The sequence below is a fragment of the Sander lucioperca genome, chromosome 16 (genome assembly GCF_008315115.2).
Source record: "Sander lucioperca isolate FBNREF2018 chromosome 16, SLUC_FBN_1.2, whole genome shotgun sequence".
Taxonomy (NCBI): Eukaryota; Metazoa; Chordata; class Actinopteri; order Perciformes; family Percidae; genus Sander; species Sander lucioperca.
Window position 1 is genome coordinate 29,222,608 of NC_050188.1, and position 19,517 is coordinate 29,242,124.

Sequence of the window (19,517 nt, forward strand, 5' to 3'; positions counted from 1 at the left end):
CATGGTTAAATACCATGCAGTCCACTTTGCAGGGAACTACTAGGCGATTGGAACACACCTCTAGTGTAGGCTAACGTTACCTGCGCTACGTTCCATGGCAACCGCCTCGGTATGTGCAGGCAGCCAGCCAGCCCAGGAAGGCCTATTTTATTGTGAACATGATTATTTATTAAAATAAAAATCTATTCAAATTGGAATGGAACTATAACTTTCATATTGCCGTACTTGATGACCGTTTTATAAAAACAATAGCTCGCTTCAGTCCGTAATATGTTTTGATTATATCACAGCTAAAGGGGTCGCCCCTCTGCTTCTCCTCGGGTGGAACAACGCCCCTTAGCTGTGATATAATCACATCAACGTACCACAGCCTGTTGTGAGCTATTGCCTAAATATTCACTCTCTTATTAGACTTTAAGCTCTGTTTTGGTCTCGACCATATATATAAATATGTAAATAAATATATGGCTCTTTAGCTCTATCATGTTCACCAGCTAACTGCTTACCGTCTGCAGTTTAAACTTTAAACTCTGCTGTCGGAATTTTTTCACACTGTGTGGTCTCCTTCTGAGCTACAACTGAAAAGAATGAGATGCCCGCACTCTGCTAATACTCCCATACGTTTATTGTGCTGCAACGTTTCGACCCTGCTGGGTCTTCCTCAGGCAAAAATGTCCTTCTGAGCTAACCATGGCCCCTCGGCTCGTCGATGGACTCATCCCCCTTCTGTCAAGATATTGGGAAATTCTGATATTCTTATATTCTATTTGGCAAAAAAACATTTTGTGGCTCACATAACACATTGTCAGCTGATCCATTGTGGTTATAAAAATCTATTAGTGCAGTTTTAACAAATAATAATACATTTTAACAATAATAAATTAATGATGGCTTTCTTACAAAACGCCTTGAGGCTCTCACTTAACACTACTGTATCTCTGTACCAGCAATAAACCTCCTTGTCCTCCATTCAACCATCTAAGTACAATATGTGATCTGGTGCATGAATATAAAGGGCTTTATTGTAAACTAGGGCAGAGATTGTGATTGTTGTGTTGTCAGCCAAGGAAGGTCCCTTGGGTGTCTCACCCTGACAATGGGCCCAGCTCTTTCCCTCCAGCTCCACTCCGTATTATTCTAAAGGGTATGCTGTGCAGCTGATCAGAGATGTGTGATGTTGGGATGATTATGCTTTGTGTTGAGTAATAAACTTAGTTGGATTGTTTGAATCTCCTGCTGTATTAGACTTCAAAGATCTGTACCTAATGAAGCAAAGGACTCTGTGGACTCTCAGGGTGCACTTTACACACAACAACCTGGGCTTTGTTGTAGCTCCTGCCTGTTTCGTACTGTAGGACTTTCTCCTAAGGGGTTAATTTATGATTTAAAAAATAAATAAAAAAATTGCATTTAGTGTATTATTCAGCGCAAGGCACGGTGTCTCTCACTGTCCAGCTGCCATAATCCATAGGAGAGAAAATCCAAGTTGATGAATAACAGTTTGTTATTAAACCATTTTGTGGCAACCCAGGGGACTTGGAGGCAAGATTCACAATACAAATAGGAGACTCAGAGACGGTCAGCTTTGAACATAGTGTCTTTTAATAATTGTTCAAGGAAAAAGGACTTTTCCCGTCCGGGGTCCTTTGGCCTTCTTGTAGTCTTCTCTTAAAACAGACTGTCCTTTTAGGTTAGAGCAGAGAGAGGTCAGTCCTTTTTCCTTACTGAAAGCCCCAGTGATGTTGCCTGCTTGGTTTTCCAACTCCTTTCCGTGCAGATTTGAGCTGGCTTAGTTTATACCTTCCCTGATTAACTGATGTGCTGCAGGTGTGACCAATGCCATGTGCCTAGTGGCTGCAGCACTTGAACAGGATTACCTCCCCCAAACTGAATTTAGGGACCCGATCCCTGTCCCCCAATCTGAATTTAGGGACCCGACCCCTGTGCTGAATTGGCTGGGCTGTTTCCCCTGGTTTGCTACAATCTAGATCACCTTCTATTACTATAGAGCAAATGCATTTCTCACCATAACGCATTGTACATGTCTCTTAACTCTTAACAAACAAGCTGAATGCATTTCCTTCCTCATAAAACCTTTGCAAAGCCAGTTTTTGTAAGATTTTGTATCTAAACATTGTTTATTTTTGTGTTTGCTTGCTAGTGGTCTTCTATTTCCCTGCCTTTGTTAGTTATATTTTCTTGATATGTCAAGGCCACCAACTGTTGATCAGTGGAATAACATGAAACCATCAACAAGGCTGTGTATCACATCACCTGTGCTGTGAGCATCTGCACAACTACGGGTCGTCCTTTAATTACATTAGTTGGCGGTTTGATCCCCGGTTTCTCCTGTCCAAATGTCGAAGTGTCATCAAGCAAGACACTGAACCCCAAGTTGCTCAAGATGGGCGGGCCAGCGGCTTGTATGACAGCTGAGCCAACATCGGTGTATGAATGTATGTACATTCATACACCGATGTTGGCTCAGTGTATGAATGTATGTACATTCACATGAATGGCTGAATAAAAGGCAAATTGTAAAGTGCTTTGTCCGTTTAGGTAGAAAAGCAGCATATAAAAGCTAACAAGTCCTCCAATCCATATGACCACATAGGCTGTTTGTTTCTACCCTCTAAAACGACCCACAGGAACGTTTCCTAAATTAGCGCCCCTAATAGTGGCAGGAGATCAACACGTCCTCATACCTAACGCAACGGTTACAGTTTAAAACACAGTCAGCAGTTTGGTTAGGTTTAGGCAACAAAATGACTTGGTTATGTTTAGCAAAAGATTGTGGTTTTGGTAAAAATGTGTTGCATAACGTCACTTCTGTACCTAAGTACATGATGTAATTGCTCATGTGACGTACAAAGGGATGTAGTTACGCTTGTTATGTGGAGTCAAAATAACTCAATGTTGACTTTAAGTTTCAAATGGGACACAAACAGCGCTCTCCCGGGCCAAGTCCTGTGTTTGATTGACCCATCTACCACCCCTCCCACCCATCCTAAATAGAGTTTGCCACCTAACAATAAATGTAAATATGGGTCATAATAAAAATATAAGTAGTAGTATAAGTATTGTATTTATAAAGTACCTCAAAATTGTACCCCAGACTAGTTTTGTCCCTCCAACCTCTACAACCAAACATACACCCAATGTACTATATATACACTTAGACTTACCCCAGATGAGCCACATAAAAACGCACCAAAATAGCTCTGAGGAAAGTGATCAAGGTAAGTAATTGATTACCTAAATTCATAAATTGAGCCACACAAATCACACAATCCATTTGTGAAGCACTTCAGAGTTATTACAGACACTTCTGTTTTCTTCATTTTAATGACTTTGCCAGTGGCACTAAGCTGACAGAGACTAGTCGACTGCAGCTTCAAAACTTTGTATCCTTATGTAAGGTCTCACATACATACATTCACTTGACAACTTTCTGCATCTCTTAAAAGTAACCAGAAAAAATGCTTACTAGCAACAAAGTTCTGTTGTTCCTCAAGTTGTCTTTTATCTTGTTTCAAGTCCACATTTGCTTCGATGATCGAGTCATCCGTTTGCAAGTCATGGCTGACGCTAATCCTAATCCTTTGTTCTCCTTCAGCTGTTCGAAATGACCGGAATAAGAAAAAGAAGGAGAGCCCAAAGCCCGAGCTGGCAGAGAGTTATGAGCTGACAGCCGAGCAGGAGAACATCATTGAAAAGATCCGTAAGGCCCATCAAGAAACCTTCCCCTCCCTCTGCCAGCTTGGCAAATACACCACGGTGAGTTCACTGTCCTGTTGCACTTCCTGCAAGTATAATTCTATACAGCAGATCAACGAAAGTGTTCAACTTTATTGCACTCTAAACATAACAGTGCTACAATGTGTCTTTGACTCCACGACCCTGTTTTACTGATGGCACCGTGTGCTCCTTTGATCTGGTCTTGCAAACTAGCCGCAAGTGCAGAGCTCATAATGATAATCAATCAGTTGTACTGTACTCTAAATTCCCCGCTAATGCAGCTCGATAGCTCAGATGTACACTGCTGACTGTTCAGGCAAATCCTCACCAACACCAATTCTTCTTCTTCTTCTCTCAAAAGTTATTGATTGGACATTAAGGGTGATGGAAAGACAATAAAAAGCATGTGTCATTAAAACGCTGTACATCTAACACATCATGACTTCCAGCTGCCTCTGGTTAACCTGATGTGCCAGATGGTTTGTTACACAGAACCATCTGGGAAGCCGTTATTGGAAACTGTTTGGAAAAGGGCAGCCACTTTCAAAAAAATACTTGGCAGATGATAAGATGAACCATCGGTCTATCACGGTCGCCATTGTTGTTTTGAACGAACAACCCACACCTAAACCACTCCCGTAGCTGCCAGTTGCTTCTCACCAGGCGCTGATTGGTTCAGTAAGCTGGTTGTTTGGACACAAACATGTTACCTTAGGCTCGTTTGAGATGAGCCAGGCCTGTGCAGAATCGATCACTGGGCTGTCCGACTTGATCCCGACTTGCTCTGACATTATGCACACGTTGGCAACGATAACCTCACTAGACCAAGGCGGCCGCAGGTTTGAGACGCAGGCAGTGCAGTTGCTTTCCACCGACTTCAAGACCCAAGCATGCTGGGAAATGCCTGGCTCTCAGCTAATCTAACAGCTGATTGGTTCAGAATCAACTCAACATGATGACGTTTTATATAAACTTTTAATAGTTTTTAAATTGGAGGACTTTTAATTGCTATGTGTCTAATTGAAAGACTTATTCTGTATAGAACACATGTTGTGTGGTTGATAGTGATGTTTAGAAATCAGAGAGACTAAATCCGTTCAGATTACGGATCACAGACTGTTGTTAATTAACATCAGCAACAGATCGCAGGTAAAGCATTTTGACAGGCTACTCCATCATAATAAAACCAAGTGGAGACTAAGTACAAGCTCATATATGGCTCTGATAACATTTTAATAAATCGGAATTAGACCTAAAAGGATGTGAGTGTTTCTGTGACTTCCTGTTCAGACCGAAGGCTGCTGGAAACGGGTGTAAACTGTCCGATTGGACAGCGGATTTTGTCACCGCCCCCGGCTGCTCTCGTCCACTTTACAAGCGAGGGGGATTCTCGCGTTATCACGTGATCTCGTGATAACGCGAGAATCCAACTGCCGTGCAAGGTAAGCCACTGGTGAGACGGACCCGAGATGGTAGCAGGGTTTGTTTAACCCAGTTTTCTTATGTTGCAACAGCGAGAAGAGAAATTAAAAAGGAGACGTTAGGACTGGAAGACGTTGCAGCTGCCAACATCAAACCTTCATCAGGGAAATACTTGGCAGCCAGGCAGCTTCCCATCAGTCTGGTTGTGGCAGACACTATCTCTAGCTTATCGATACTAATACCGTGACTTCGATACAGGTTCCTGAATGATACTTTTTTAGATTTTTATAAAATCCATTTTAACAATAAGAAAGTACTACATTACACATTACGGCACAAATCTTATTTATTTTTCAGCTCCTACTACGTGAGTGCATAACGTAGAGTTTTTCCTGCATGCCTTTACAACATATAACGTTTGACAGCCAAACCAGCATAATTAGAGCTTGGTACATGCTACATGCTTATTGGCTCACTGACGCTGTTGAGATTTACTCTTTAGGTATTGAAATTTGGTATTGAATGATGAGGCATTTTTCGATTCTCGATACTAAGGAGGCGAATTCGCTACCCAGCCGTGGAATACACGTAGCTAATCCAACAAATCATTATCTGCTTCCGTGAATCGAAACGGGCGCGGAAGTGAAGAGCTAGGAGGGGTGACGAGAATGCTTTGTTGGGTTTATGAAGGCTTTATTATCCATGTCATTTCCCGTCGTCAAGGCTGAGAGTTCTGTGCTGTCCCTGAACCACCCTCAAACCTCACAGCTAAACTAACAACCCACAAAAGGCCAGATAGCAAGGGGATGCTTATCCACGCAGGACCTTGAAGAAGAATTTCGTCAGTTGGACACATCAGGCCTTGCTTGTCCAGTCTCAAAGCGGCTGACCCTGTACAGAACTGTACATTCCCCTCATCTGAGTGACAATGAGCTTCTCTTTCCCCCGAGGGACGCTTCTACACTCGTCATGATTCGGTGCAAAGTTGGAGGTCATACAAATGTTTAGAAAAACCTCTAGAGCGAGTACTTGGCGCTGAGTTTTGTGACGTTTTGACAGGCAAATGGTTGGAGCTGCAGGATGGATGATAGCTTGATAGCAAGCATGGCGGCATGGTGCAGGCAGCTGACAGCATTTAATGTGTTTGTTTTTAAGATGACTTACATATAGATTACAGTCGGCGCCGAGTGAGCTGTGATTGACACCGACGCTCCACAGAAAGCGGGAGGAGGAGGAGATGTATGTTCAACGATTTGGCGGTGCTAGTTTTGTAAATCTCATGACACCTGTCAATCATGTCAAATACTGTTTATACAAAGATAAACAAATCCGCTGAGCACCCATAATGTGACGGTAATGTCTCTCTTGCTGCTGTGATGAAAGTAATTCAGTCACTGACAAACTATAGAGCCAAGATGGGTAAGATCTAGATGCCAAAATGGGGCAAATTGTCATACAGTGTAGCTGTTAGCTGTCATTCATTTATTATTCATTACATTTATATAGTGCTTTATTATAGACACTTAAAGCCCTTCGGGTGGGGGGGACACTACTCTCTACCACCACCAATGTGTAACACCCATCTAGCTGATGCACGGTAGCCTTACCCCTTAGCCCCTTGGTAGAGAGAGAGGGAACATGTTTTTAGTAGTGGGGGAAACCGGAGCACCCGGAGAAAACCCCATTCAGACACGGGGAGAACATGCAAACTCTGCACAGAAAGGCCCGGAACAACCCACTACCTTTTTGCTGTGAGGCTGCAGTGCTAACCATTGGGCCACCGTGCTGAAAATCACTGACGATAAACTACTAAGAGACGTTTAATACAGTGGAGCTGTTCCACTGTTTATTAAAAGGATCCCCATTAGCTGATGCCGTAGCAGTTAGCTACTCTTCCTACGGTCCACAATACCCATTACATCATAGACATACATATGTGTTAATTAATATGCAATACACTTATCCACTAGTGCTAGTGCACCCATACACACACGTACATTTCCCGTAAACAAGAGATCAAACTGTTACACTCAGCTTTCTGCTGTTTGCAGCTGTATGCCACCGCCACTGCTGCTGCTGTGTACAGTATAAGCTCCCATCTCCATGTATTTTTCCCCTTTCAATCCCAACACAAAGCTCCTAATCACTGTAACCCCTCTCTACTCCACCCTCATCCCATTCCCACTCCCCCGAGACACTTCCTGGTTTTACAAAATAAACATTCTGCATTGAGTCAAAATCCATAGCTGAAATTAGTAGGACATAATAGCAAAAATCTTTGCTCCCCGGTTATGATATAAGCCAGTGTTTGCTGTTTGTTGGAGTGGCAGTCGGGCCTCAGATAAAGCCTTAATCTGGATCAGTGGTAATTATGCTTGCTCACAGACTGTGAGAAGTTACTCATTATTACAAGCGATTGGATCCTGATGCGCCTTTTGAGTCCTTAGCATCGGAAACAGAAGAGGAGCTCCCGCGCCCCTAGATTAGGTTAAAGCTCCAATTATGTGGTGAAATATTCAAATCCTAGTCTGCAGTGATTTAGGAGTTCATTGTCGGGTTAGTGGAGATAGCTGCGCGTGTGAGAGGGCTTAGCTCGACAAATGAATAACGCTTCATTGACAGTGATGGTGATGAAAAACGAGCCTGGCAGTTTCAAATACAAAATAAAACATTAGCGCTCGCCAGGGCCCCCGGCGGCTCCAGGCAGCAGCAGCAGCAGCGGCAGCGGCTCTGCTGCCCAACCTGGAGATATTAGTTTGTCCGTCGTCGTTATCCGTCACAGGTGCTGGCTGCTTTTTACTGCCTTCCCCCGTTTCTGCATCTGTACACACACATGAGCGTTGCTGATGTACTGCCGAGCGCTCATTTCTACACTGCCAGCTTCTTCTTATTCTAATGTTGCAAGTTGTCTAATTTGTTTAGATAAATGTTCTTAAATGAAATTAGAATTCCCCGGCAACTTCCCAGTTTCGCTCTATTGAATTATGGGACTTGTGTAATTGACCGAGATTGCAGGGGAAGGGCGGGGGGTGGGGGGGCTTCAAAATTATCTCACCCTCCTTCCTCCTCAGCTCGGCCTTTTTCATCCCTTTCCCTCTCCACCCAGAGGGGAGAGCAAGATAAGTTGCTTTAATATCAGCCACCTCCACCCACCAAACATATGTGCATTGTGCAAACACACACTCTCTCTCTCTCTCTCTCTCTCTCTCTCTCTCTCTCTCTCTCTCTCTCTCTCTCTCTCTCTCTCTCTCTCCCACACACACACATACACACACACCTCGGCACTGCCTCTTTCCCCGTCAAATCGGATGTCAATCCATGGAATGTGCGTCTGTAGTGCTGTTGTGTCGACTGCAGCTCGTTGTCTGTGATTTAAGCATGGCCCTAATGTGCCTCTCACTTAACCCCAGATCATATTTAATGATCTCTTTCTCTCTCTGCTGTTCTCTCTCTCTCTCTCTCTCTCTCTCTCTCTCTCTCTCTCTCTCTCTCTCTCTCTCTCTCTCTCTCTCTCTCTCTCTCTCTCTCTCTCTCTCTCTCGGGTGACCATCATAGATTGTTTGCTCGTGACAGTGTCCAGCATCCTAACTGTATCAGTAGAAATGACAAAAACGCAGAAAAAATGTCAAAATTGTTTAAAAAAAAAAAGCTCGCAAAAACAAGTAATAGCACCAATAACGTCTGAAGGGCGACAAAAAAAAACATTTAAAAAAAAAAAAAGTTAAAAAAAGCATAAGAAATGACAAAAAAATAAACAAAAATGTTGGGAGAAACTGACAAAAATGCAGAAAACAGCACAAAAAAACCTGCTGAAATTATCAGGCACCAAATTGGTTAGGGCCGGCTGTGCACTGGGCTGCTTTATGTAAGTGCTCTCACACTGAAAGAGCTCCTGGGGCTGCATGGGCTTAGACTGATGTGCAAGTTCTCCAACATATCGGATTTTCAGTAAAGGATGTCGGTCACTTTTCCAGCGGTTTTCTTCAACAGCTTCAGGGGTGTTGGACTGTAAAACCTGGCTCACCATCCTGCACATGATCAGGAGCCTGGGCTCCAAACTACTGTGCTGTCCAGAGATCACCATCTGTTGACAGTTAACGTTCTGGTTTTAGTAATTAATATCAATGGGGAGATTTTACGTTCTACAATTTAAAAAACTCAAACATGACAGTATTTCATTGGCTAAATTTGACTACTTTTGGGCCAATAGATAATAAATGATTTCATTTTTCTGCAATAAAATTGTATTTCTGTCAATGTGAAATAAGCTTGATACCATTTAATACTAATTAAACAGAATGATTAAATATGAAAAATTCAAATAACAATAATAATGGGAAACTTCGAGACTTTCTTTTTGGTCTCTAAATTTCAGGGTTGTGTTGGGAGAACTTGAACTCATGGACTTGGCTACGGCCCGGATGTCGTTAGATATTTATCAACTTTTTCTTAATTTTTTCCTACTTTATCAACTCTTTTCATTCTAATTTACCCAGTTTTATTTAATACATATATTAAATCTGAAGCCTTTTCCTCCGTACAATGAACTCTGGACATTGTACGGAGTTGCCCTTTCTCACATAATGTAGCACACAACAGGAGATTGTCTGTCTCAGATGCGTTCTCACTTGCCACTTCCTAAATCTCTTTGTCTCTCCAGTTAGACATTTATCTTGCCCTCTTCATGTAAATCACCCTTCTTCACCCTCAGATGTTTGTATTATTCTAGTCTATATCAACAACGTTTCATTTCCAGGAATTATTGAGGTGTCGATGGAAATACCACCGGATGTCCCCTCAGTTTTGTGATTGGTTTAAAGAAATGCCAATAAACCAGAGCACGTTTTTCTCCCATCCCAGAATGCTGAGTGGACTAGCCAGACCCTCCTCCACAACGTTCAAACTTTAATTAAGTATTACAAACACTAACAGTAGCCAATCAGAAACAGTTAGCAATTTAACATTCAAATCTATTTTTCATTCAAATCTAAATCTATAATCAAATTGTTCCAACGGAAAACAAGCTACACTTATCAAGGGGTAAAAGCAGAAGGATTTACTTCCGAATGGAAATAAGTTTACAACCTTTGAAAGTTAGTGAGAGCCCTTTGTTGATGCTTAGAAGAGTATAGGTGGTCTTGCGAGTAAATGGCAGAAATGTCAAACGATTAAAATATTTAATCGCAATTAATCGCATTAATGTCATAGTTAACTCGCAATTAATCGCACACACAGATCACTTTGGTCTTGTCAATGGAACCATTTGGCAACTTTTTAAAAGTAAACTTTACATTCAGAATCTCATTGGCATCCATTTCGGCGTCTCGCGCTCGCCATCAGCGAACAAGTGTGTGCGGCGTGCCTGTTGTTTTGTTTCCGGTCTAGCTAGATCCGGTGTGGTGTTGTAGTTTTTCTAACGTTACTAGTTGTTGCAACAGCATGTGAAAAAAAACTACAAAATTTGCTATGCCAAAAAGAACGTTAATCTCGCGATAAGAAAATTGACGCCATTAAAATGGGTTTGCGTTAACGCCGTTAATAACGCGTTTAACTGACATCACTAGGAGAAATGCAACCCCACATCGCGCTGCGTTTTGAGGAGGTGTGAGAATCCTGTACAGTAAACAGTTACATCACTGCCTCTATCGCTTCCACAAGAAAGGTTTAAAACACCAAACACAAGCCCTGAACTGCCCGGGAGTTTGTGAAACAGCTAAATATTTGCCAAACAACAAAGCACAGTCGATGTCTCTCGCACGTCTCTTTTCTTTCTCTCTTTCTCCGTGAAATGAAGCTACCTTCAGGTGCAGTAGGAAACGTTGTGTTCTATAAAAGATCTGACGAAAAACTGTTACTGTGAAATATAAAGTCTACTTGTGCTACATTGGGGGGTTAAAGAACACAACAGGACGTCACACCACCCTGCGGCGATTGCTTTTTTTTTTTTTATCTGAACGCAGATTCACGCTAAAGTATAGAGAGCTCATTTAAGATGATGCTCTGATGCCCCGTTTCCATGAAGGCAGCACGGAGCTGCGCCAAACAAAGCTGACAGAAGCACAGAAGAGAAGAAAGTTATGATACACCATCTTGTCCAGTTGCAGTGCCGTGAACTGGCAAAACAGAAAATCAGTAAACTTTCCCTTAAAGTTACCAGCTAATGCTAGTGGTAGCTAGCTAGCTTGGTTGAACCTTTCAGAACGAATCTAGTGTAGACTATCCTATGTCCCCAGTCTTTACATATTATGACAGTCTTTAATGTTAGATGTGAGATGATTGTCTTTAGATGTGCAATGGTTTCAGACTTTAGTCTTTTCAAAGTCTGTTTAAAGTCTAGTGTAAAGTAGGCATTACTGGTCCGAAAAATGCCGACGTAGGTGGCTAGGCCAGCTAGAGGGCTCCGGCCTGTCAAAGAATATGCCCAGCAGGGCAAACTTGAAATGTTTTTCCAGACAACTGCGCATGCAGGAAAGTGAAGAGTAGAAAAACTCAGCATTGCAATGAGGTGCAAAATTCAAATGCTTCTAATCACGTATAGAAGACCAGGTAAATTAATTTCTGTAGTCCGGCTTCCAGTGTTGAGTTGTTGGTCTGAATGCTGTTCCAGAGGCATTTCTACCCTGACAAGAATAACACTCAGAAAGACAAATTATACCATATTCAGCAGAAATAGATAAGATTACATACTGACCAGCTTTAACAAAAATCTTTGTCTGTATTTTTCTTCTGCTGTATCCTCCCGACAGCTGCACAGCAGACATGTGTACGATCCCTTGGTTTAACTGTTAAAAGTTACAAATCTGAATTTAAAATGCTGCAGACTTCTTTCCTTATTTATGTCCATCTTTAATATTCCCTTTTTCTGAGTTTTGATATACTTCAGTTATGTAAGGCTTTATTTTACTTACTGCTTTATCAGTCAATTCTATATATTATTTATCTGCTTATACAATTTTAAAATTGCAAAAGCTGAAAACAGGGTTTATTCTCATTTTCCCCTCAAAAAAACAGAAAAATAAGATAACTAATTTATATCTTAACTAATTGTGAAGCTACAAGGTTAATGTTTGGTAGTATCAATAATATTGGCTGAAATACACAAAGAGAACATCTCTCTCTGTCTCTAAATCCAGATTGACTAGAGATTCTTTTTTTTTTTTTTACACTAGTTGTTTATGCTGAATAAACAGCGTAAATGTCCAAGGAGTTTGTTCGGAGACACAAAGCACTCTTTGTCAATGTCTCTTTCTAGTTGCATTTATGATCTGAAAATAAAAGGCTGTGCAACAGTCAATTATGGCTGCACAAAGGCTTTGCTTCCACCTCTCCCGAGGCCTGTGAATCATACTGTGTACACTCCATACATATCACAACGTTTCTGCATGCCGGGGCTGTGGCACAAACCCTTTCAAGAGCACTTTTTATATTGTTGTTTGTTGGTTGTTTATATGCCAAAGCTCTAGCCCTGCTACATAATGGAGAATCAAGAAGAGGGGAACCAGTGGAGTGATACAATATTAGGCTATAGTACATAGTGTACTCAGACATGTAAAGTAACGAAGTATAACTACTTCACTACTGTACTTAAGTACTTTTCACTACTGTACTTAAGTACTTTTCTCCTACTTCCACTTTTACTTGAGTACATATTTTCGATGAGTTTAATACTTTTACTCTGATACATTTTTTATGTGCTGCATCATTACTCGTTACTGTTGTGAATTCCCAACACGGTCTCACGGCAGTTCATGAAATGGTCACGTTATTTTTAATCTATTGATTCGTGTACACAAACACGTTAATCTCGTTTGTTTTCGTGGTGGTCAGCACGTAATGGGAAGCATCTATACGGAGGTTGGGTTTAGGAAAAGAAGAACAGGGAAAGGACACGTCACACGCCGGGACACGAGACGCGGTCTCTGGGGGACACGGGACAACAACGGGACGGTTGTGTTTAGGAAAAGAACAACGGGGAAATGAATCGTCAAACGCGGGACGTGCAACAACAACGGGACGGTTGTGTTTAGGAAAAGAACAACGGGGAAATGTGGGGTCCCCTGCTGGAGCTGCTCCCCCCGCGACCCGATACCGGATAAGCGGACGAAGATGGATGGATGGATGGATGGACAACGGGGAAATGAATCGTCAAGCGCAGGCCACGATCCCCGGTCTCCGGGGGTGAAAGTCCTGTGTTGTTTGTTTTGGGGCTTTAATTGTTACTGTGCTGGAGAGGATGTTCATTTTACTTGCACAGTGTGATAATTGTACATTTTATTTCAGTATTTGTTAATAAGTGATTAATAACCCACTGTTATATCAGATAATAGTAGTTATAACAGCTGTGATATTAATGTACCTTTTTTGGGTTTATTCCAGAAACTTCCTTCATATATCCAGCAATGTACAGCTTGTGACTGCCTGTAATGCACCATCTTACTACCAAGTAAAAAGTCGAACTCCACCTGGTGACTCGTGCTCTCTGATAGGAGCCCTGGAGCAGCTAATACACATTATCCAGCATTCACAGGGTTAAAATCCCAATAGTTAAAATTATAAAAATGTTACGAATCATTCCAAACCCATATTATCACTGCCAGATCTGTGACCAAGCTGGCTCATCATTGAGCGAATCAAGCGATCAAGCTGTCTTATAAGAAGACCGTGCATGCTCCCGTTCTGCCTTTCGCTCTGCTGCCTGCCTGCATGAGAACACTTGAGCTTTGTTATTTTTTTTTAGATGGAAGAACCAGAAACACCACCTTCAACACCTTCAACTTTGAGTGATCGTGGCGGTGAGGGTGAGGAAGGAGACCACCCCTGGCCCTACTTAGAGTCCATGTTTTCATTTGTCGGAGTGAAAGACAATTCGTATAGAATGAAGTGCCTAAGATTGCGAAATAATGGCCTTCAAAAATTCACCGTCGAATTTGAAGAAACATAAAAATATAATACACAAATGGCACACCAGCTTGAGCTATCAGTAAGCGCTAGCTAACTAGCTACCCGCGGTTCATGACATGCGGTGTTATACATTCCTGTCTGCTACAGCCAAAGGAATTGTGAGTGTCCTTTAGGCTAGACATTTGAATATAAACAATATGATATTCAAATTTTTGACTGCTTTCTTTTACTTGTACTTTTACTTTTAGTACTTGAGTAGTACATTTTAAAATAAACTACTTGCAATACTTAAGTACAAAACACGTTGAATACTTTAGTACTTCCACTTAAGTGTGGTGCTTAAAGAGCACTTCAACTTCTACTCACTTTTTTGATATAGCACTTTTTCTTTTTCTTTTCTCTTTTTTTTTACTCAAGTATGGGTCTCTAGTACTTTATACATGTCTGAGTGTACTGTATGTCAGTATCTGCTTATATGCTCAATTTAATTCAAAGAACTTTATTTTTTCACGTGAGGTAACTTCATTTCTGTCAGGTCCATAACGTCAAGAACAACACAGACAATGAAAGCTTTAAGAATTTATTGAATAAATTATGAATTAAATTTGGCGATATGGCTCTGTTCAGAGGAGTATTTACATATACATATACAGCAGCAGCATTAGGGGACGCTCACACAGTTTAATACTGGGAGAGCTAAACTATTCCCCCATATGAACAGAGCAGCAACAATGACATAGAAGCAAATGCCATGTTATACACGACAAGGTGGAGCAGGGGAGGAGGTGGGTAGCAATAAGCGAGCAGCAAGCATTTGGAGCAAACTAAAGCAGCAGTAGGAACAAGCTAAACTAGCAGCATTTAGGAGCAGCTAAGGCAGCAAGCAGAAGGAGCTAACTGAATCAGCTTAAGTAGCGCGCCCTGTTGAGTGTAGCCATTTAGCAGCGAGGGGAGTGACCAGCTGATGCGCTAATGCAGATCAGCTGCTGCAACTTAGCTGATGCAGATCAGCTGATGAGACCGTGTTGTTGACCAAAAGCGGTTAGCAGCGTCTTGACTACCTGGCCTGCCAGAACTGACGCTGACGCTCAATTTGTGGTCAGGCACATTCAAACACACACCAATAAATGTAAATAATCATACGCAAAATATATACAATACTGTGCAAAAGTCTTAGGCAGGTGTGAAAAAATGCTGTAAACTAAGAATGCTTTCAAAAATATAAATAATGATTGTTTATTTTTATCAAATTACAAAATGCAAAGTGACCAAACAAAAGAAAAATCTAAATCATTGTAGTCAGGTGTATGATCAACCAATTATACCAAACAGGTGCTAATGCTCATCAATGTCACATGTAGGTTGAAACAGGCATTAACTGAAAAAGAAACAGCTGTGTAGGAGGCTTAAAACTGGGTGAGGGATAGCCAAACTCTGCTACCAAGGTGAGGTTGTGGAAGTTTCATGTCACAGGTCATACACTATGGCAAGACTGAGCACAGCAACAAGATAGTTATACTGCATCAGCAAGGTCTCTCCCAGACAAATATTTCAAAGCAGACTGGTGTTTCAAGATGTGCTGTTCAAGCTCTTTTGAAAAAGCACAAAGAAATGGGCAACGTTGAGGATCGTAGACGCAGTGGTCGGCCAAGGAAACTTAGTGCAGCAGATGAAAAACACATCAAGCTTATTTCCCTTCGAAATCGGAAGATGTCCAGCAGTGCCATCAGCTCAGAACTGGCAGAAACCAGTGGGACCCAGGTACACCCATCTACTGTCCGGAGAAGTCTGGCCAGAAGTGGTCTTCATGGAAGGGTTGCAGCCAAAAAGCTATACCTCCGACATAGAAACAAGGCCAAGCGACTCAACTATGCACGAAAACATAGGAACTGGGGTGCAGAAAAATCGCAGCAGGTGCTCTGGACTGATGAGTCAAAATTTGAAATATTTGGCTGTAGCAGAAGGCAGTTTGTTTGCCGAAGGGCTGGAGAGCGGTACAATAATGAGTGTCTGCAGGCAACAGTGAAGCATGGTGGAGGTTCTTTGCAAGTTTGGGGCTGCATTTCTGCAAATGGAGTTGGAGATTTGGTCAGGATTAATGGTGTCCTCAATGCTGAGAAATACAGGCAGATACTTATCCATCATGCAATACCATCAGGGAGGCGTGTGATTGGCCCCAAATTTATTCTGCAGCAGGACAACGACCCCAAGGTCATTAAGAACTATCTTCAGCGTAAAGAAGAACAAGAAGTCCTGGAAGTGATGGCATGGCCCCCACAGAGCCCTGATCTCAGCATCATCGAGTCTGTCTGGGTTAACATGAAGAGACAGAAGGATTTGAGGAAGCCTACATCCATAGAAGATCTGTGGTTAGTTCTCCAAGATGTTTGGAATAACCTACCTGCCGAGTTCCTTCAAAGACGTGAAAGCAAGTGTACCTAGAAGAATTGATGCTGTCTTGAAGGCAAAGAGTGGTTACACCAAATATTGATTTGATTTAGATTTCACTTCTGTTCATTCACTGCATTTTGTTAATTGATGAAAATAAACTATTAACACTTCCATTTTTGAAAGCATTCTTAGTTTACAGCATTTTTTCATACCTGCCTAAAACTTTTGCACAGTACTGTAAATACTTATTCTCGCGTATGATTACATTTATTGGTGCTGTGCTGGCACATAGGTGGACATGGCTCGTTTGGATCTTAGGGACAGGGAACAATCTGAGGTATGCTAGCTGATACCTGATGTCAAACCCCCACCTCACACCAAGGCCGATGAGGTGGTGGCGTGTCCGAAACTTTTAAAAAGGCATTTTTATGAAGCTGACAGGAAGCTGGATCCGTGCAATAACTGTGGTGTTTATTTGTTAAACAACCATACTCAGACAGGGCACTAAATGAAACCCGGGAAATACATCAAAAACTAAATTTAGCTGAGGCAAAGAAACATACAACTAAAACAGCAACCTCACAGCAAGCTGCCCAGTCCTTTCTCTCTTCCCCTTCTTCTGAAGGCACTTTTAACTTCTCAGCCTCAGCTAAGTGGACCCTACCACCTGCACCGGTGATTAAAGGGGGAGCTAACCTGAGAAACCAACATTAACACTTTGTTTCTGATAATACCATTATATTTAGATCGAACAGTTACTGCTGACATTACTATTTTATTAGGGGTGTAAGAAAAAATCCCAGGCGGACCCAGGGCATGCTGGGAAACACCTGCCTCTCAGCTGATCTAATGATTGGTTCATAATCGACTCAACATGACGTTTTATATAAACTTTTTATTGTTTTTGAATTGGAGGGATTTTAACTGCTATTTGTCTGATTTAAAGGCTTATTCTGTACAGAACACATGTTGTGTGGTTGATAGTGACGTTTAGAAGTCAGAGAGACTAAATCTGTTCAGATTACAGATCATCTACAGTGTGTTAATTAAAAAGCAAAAAGCAACAGATCACATGTAGAGCATTTTGACAGCTACTCTGTCATAATAAAAACAACTGGAGACTTGTGTACAAGCTGATACATGGGTCTGATAACATTTTATTAAATCGGAATCTGACCACAGTGTTTCTGTCAGTTCCTGTTCAGCCTGAAGGCTGCTGGAAACGGCTGGAAACTGTCCAACTTGAGAGCGGATTTTTGTCACCGCCCCCGGCTGCTGTTGCCTGCTCTTGTCCACTTTACAGGCGAGGCGCAGTTCATCTCGAACGAGCCTAGTGTCTCTGTCCCAACCGGCAGCAGCAGATGCCCGCCCACCAAGAGCCTGGTTCTGTCCGAGGTTTCTGCCTAAAAGGGAGTTTTTCCTCGCCACTGTTGCACTAAATGCTTGCTCTTGGGGGAATTGTTGGGTCTTTGTAAATTACAGTGTGGTCTAGACCTACTCTATCTGGAAAGTGTCTTGAGATAACTATTGTTATGATTTCATACTATAAATAAAATTGAATTTAAATAAAGTATCAAATAAACTAAAACATTACACTGAAATTAAGGATTAAGCAGACAAAACATTGTTCATTTTGGGAACAGAGGCTAGTGAAAAGGGAGAAAGGCAGCCTTTTCACACCTAACAAGAAATTGAACAAAACAAATATATGTATGAGATAATCTTTTGTATGTATAAAGAGCACTAGATACAGCGTTCCACGTATAAAATGACCCGGATGATCAGCGCTGGTTCCACTCTGTGCGGCCTATAGAGCAGGCGCACTAGAGACCTCCACAGACCGAGCCAGCTATCTCCGGTTTAGCGCTCCGCTAACTTGAACAGGGATTTAAGGTGCTGTAGGTAGGATTGCGACGATCCAGGACTTAGCCCAAAAATTTTAACATCAACAACTTCTCAGTCCCTCCCCCCATTCTGCTGAAGCCCAAAACGGTCTCCTAAGCCCCTCCTCCCACAAGGTAGAATGAATGCGTGTGCATGAGCACTGATTAGACACCCCCCCTGGCCCTGATTGGTGCATCTGAACAGGGAGCTGTGGATTTTTGCAAATCACACTACCAGGTGGTGCCAGAGGAGCCAGATTTTTTTTAATTACCTGCTTCATGTAGTTCTACTCGAACATAGGGTCAGTTTCAGCAAATATGACAGAAAGTTAGTTTTATAAGTCTTACCTACTGCATCTTTAAGTAAGGGTTAATGCCCAACAAGGTGTCCATTATCAGGAATTAGTGTTACCTGATTAATTATTAATTACCTGATAATGGACACCTCGAAGGGTATTAACCTGCTTATACCATGGTCACTTGCCAAAGAACATTTTTTTTAAGGCCATTAAGTTATATTTAGGGCCCGAGCGCCGACAGCGGCGAAGGCCCTATTGAAACTGAATGAATTATTATTCTTCCTTCGTCCGGCAAATGAATCACCTTTTTGAGGAGCTTAACATACTCAAAAACTCACCAAAATTGGCGGTCGCATCAATTCTGGTGAAATTTACGTATTTTAAGGGTTTCAGGAATAGGCGCACAAAAATGGCTCGCTAGCGCCCCCTACAAAATTAAAAAACTTGAGCCTCTGCAGTATGTTTAAGGTAGACTCACAAACCTTGGTACACATATGTAACATGACGTACAAAAAATGTCATTGGAGCCATACCCTAAACTAAGTCTGAATTGAATTGAAAGTTCGAAATTAGTGCGATTTTGGCCATTTCCACGTGTCGTACTTTAACAAACTCCTTCTAGAGATTTCATCCGATCAACTTCATATTTGTTCTGTGCCATCTTCAGACGTGAAAGATGAAAAGTTTTTCGTCAGACGTTGTGAGCGTGGTGGCCATTTTGAGTGTTTAGCGATGAACAAAAAAGTGGCTGTAACTACAGTGTACATTGTCATATCTGCTTGAAATTTCCCACAATCAACAAGAGTCCAGGCCTAGGATATATACAGGCCAATATTGACTTTTGGTCATAGTGCTGGCAACAGGAAATCAGTCTTATATGACA

At 41.8% G+C, this 19,517-nt stretch overlaps 1 protein-coding gene across 1 annotated transcript in view; it reads left to right on the plus strand.

Annotated features, from left to right (window-relative positions):
* The window catches only part of LOC116035734 (retinoic acid receptor beta), a 125,746-nt gene that overhangs the window by 68,336 nt on the left and 37,893 nt on the right, over window positions 1–19,517 (plus strand). Inside the window, exon 4 of the mRNA XM_031279032.2 lies at window positions 3,617–3,777. Within this exon, the coding sequence (XP_031134892.1) occupies window positions 3,617–3,777 (161 nt within the window). The remainder of the gene's footprint in view (window positions 1–3,616; window positions 3,778–19,517) is intronic.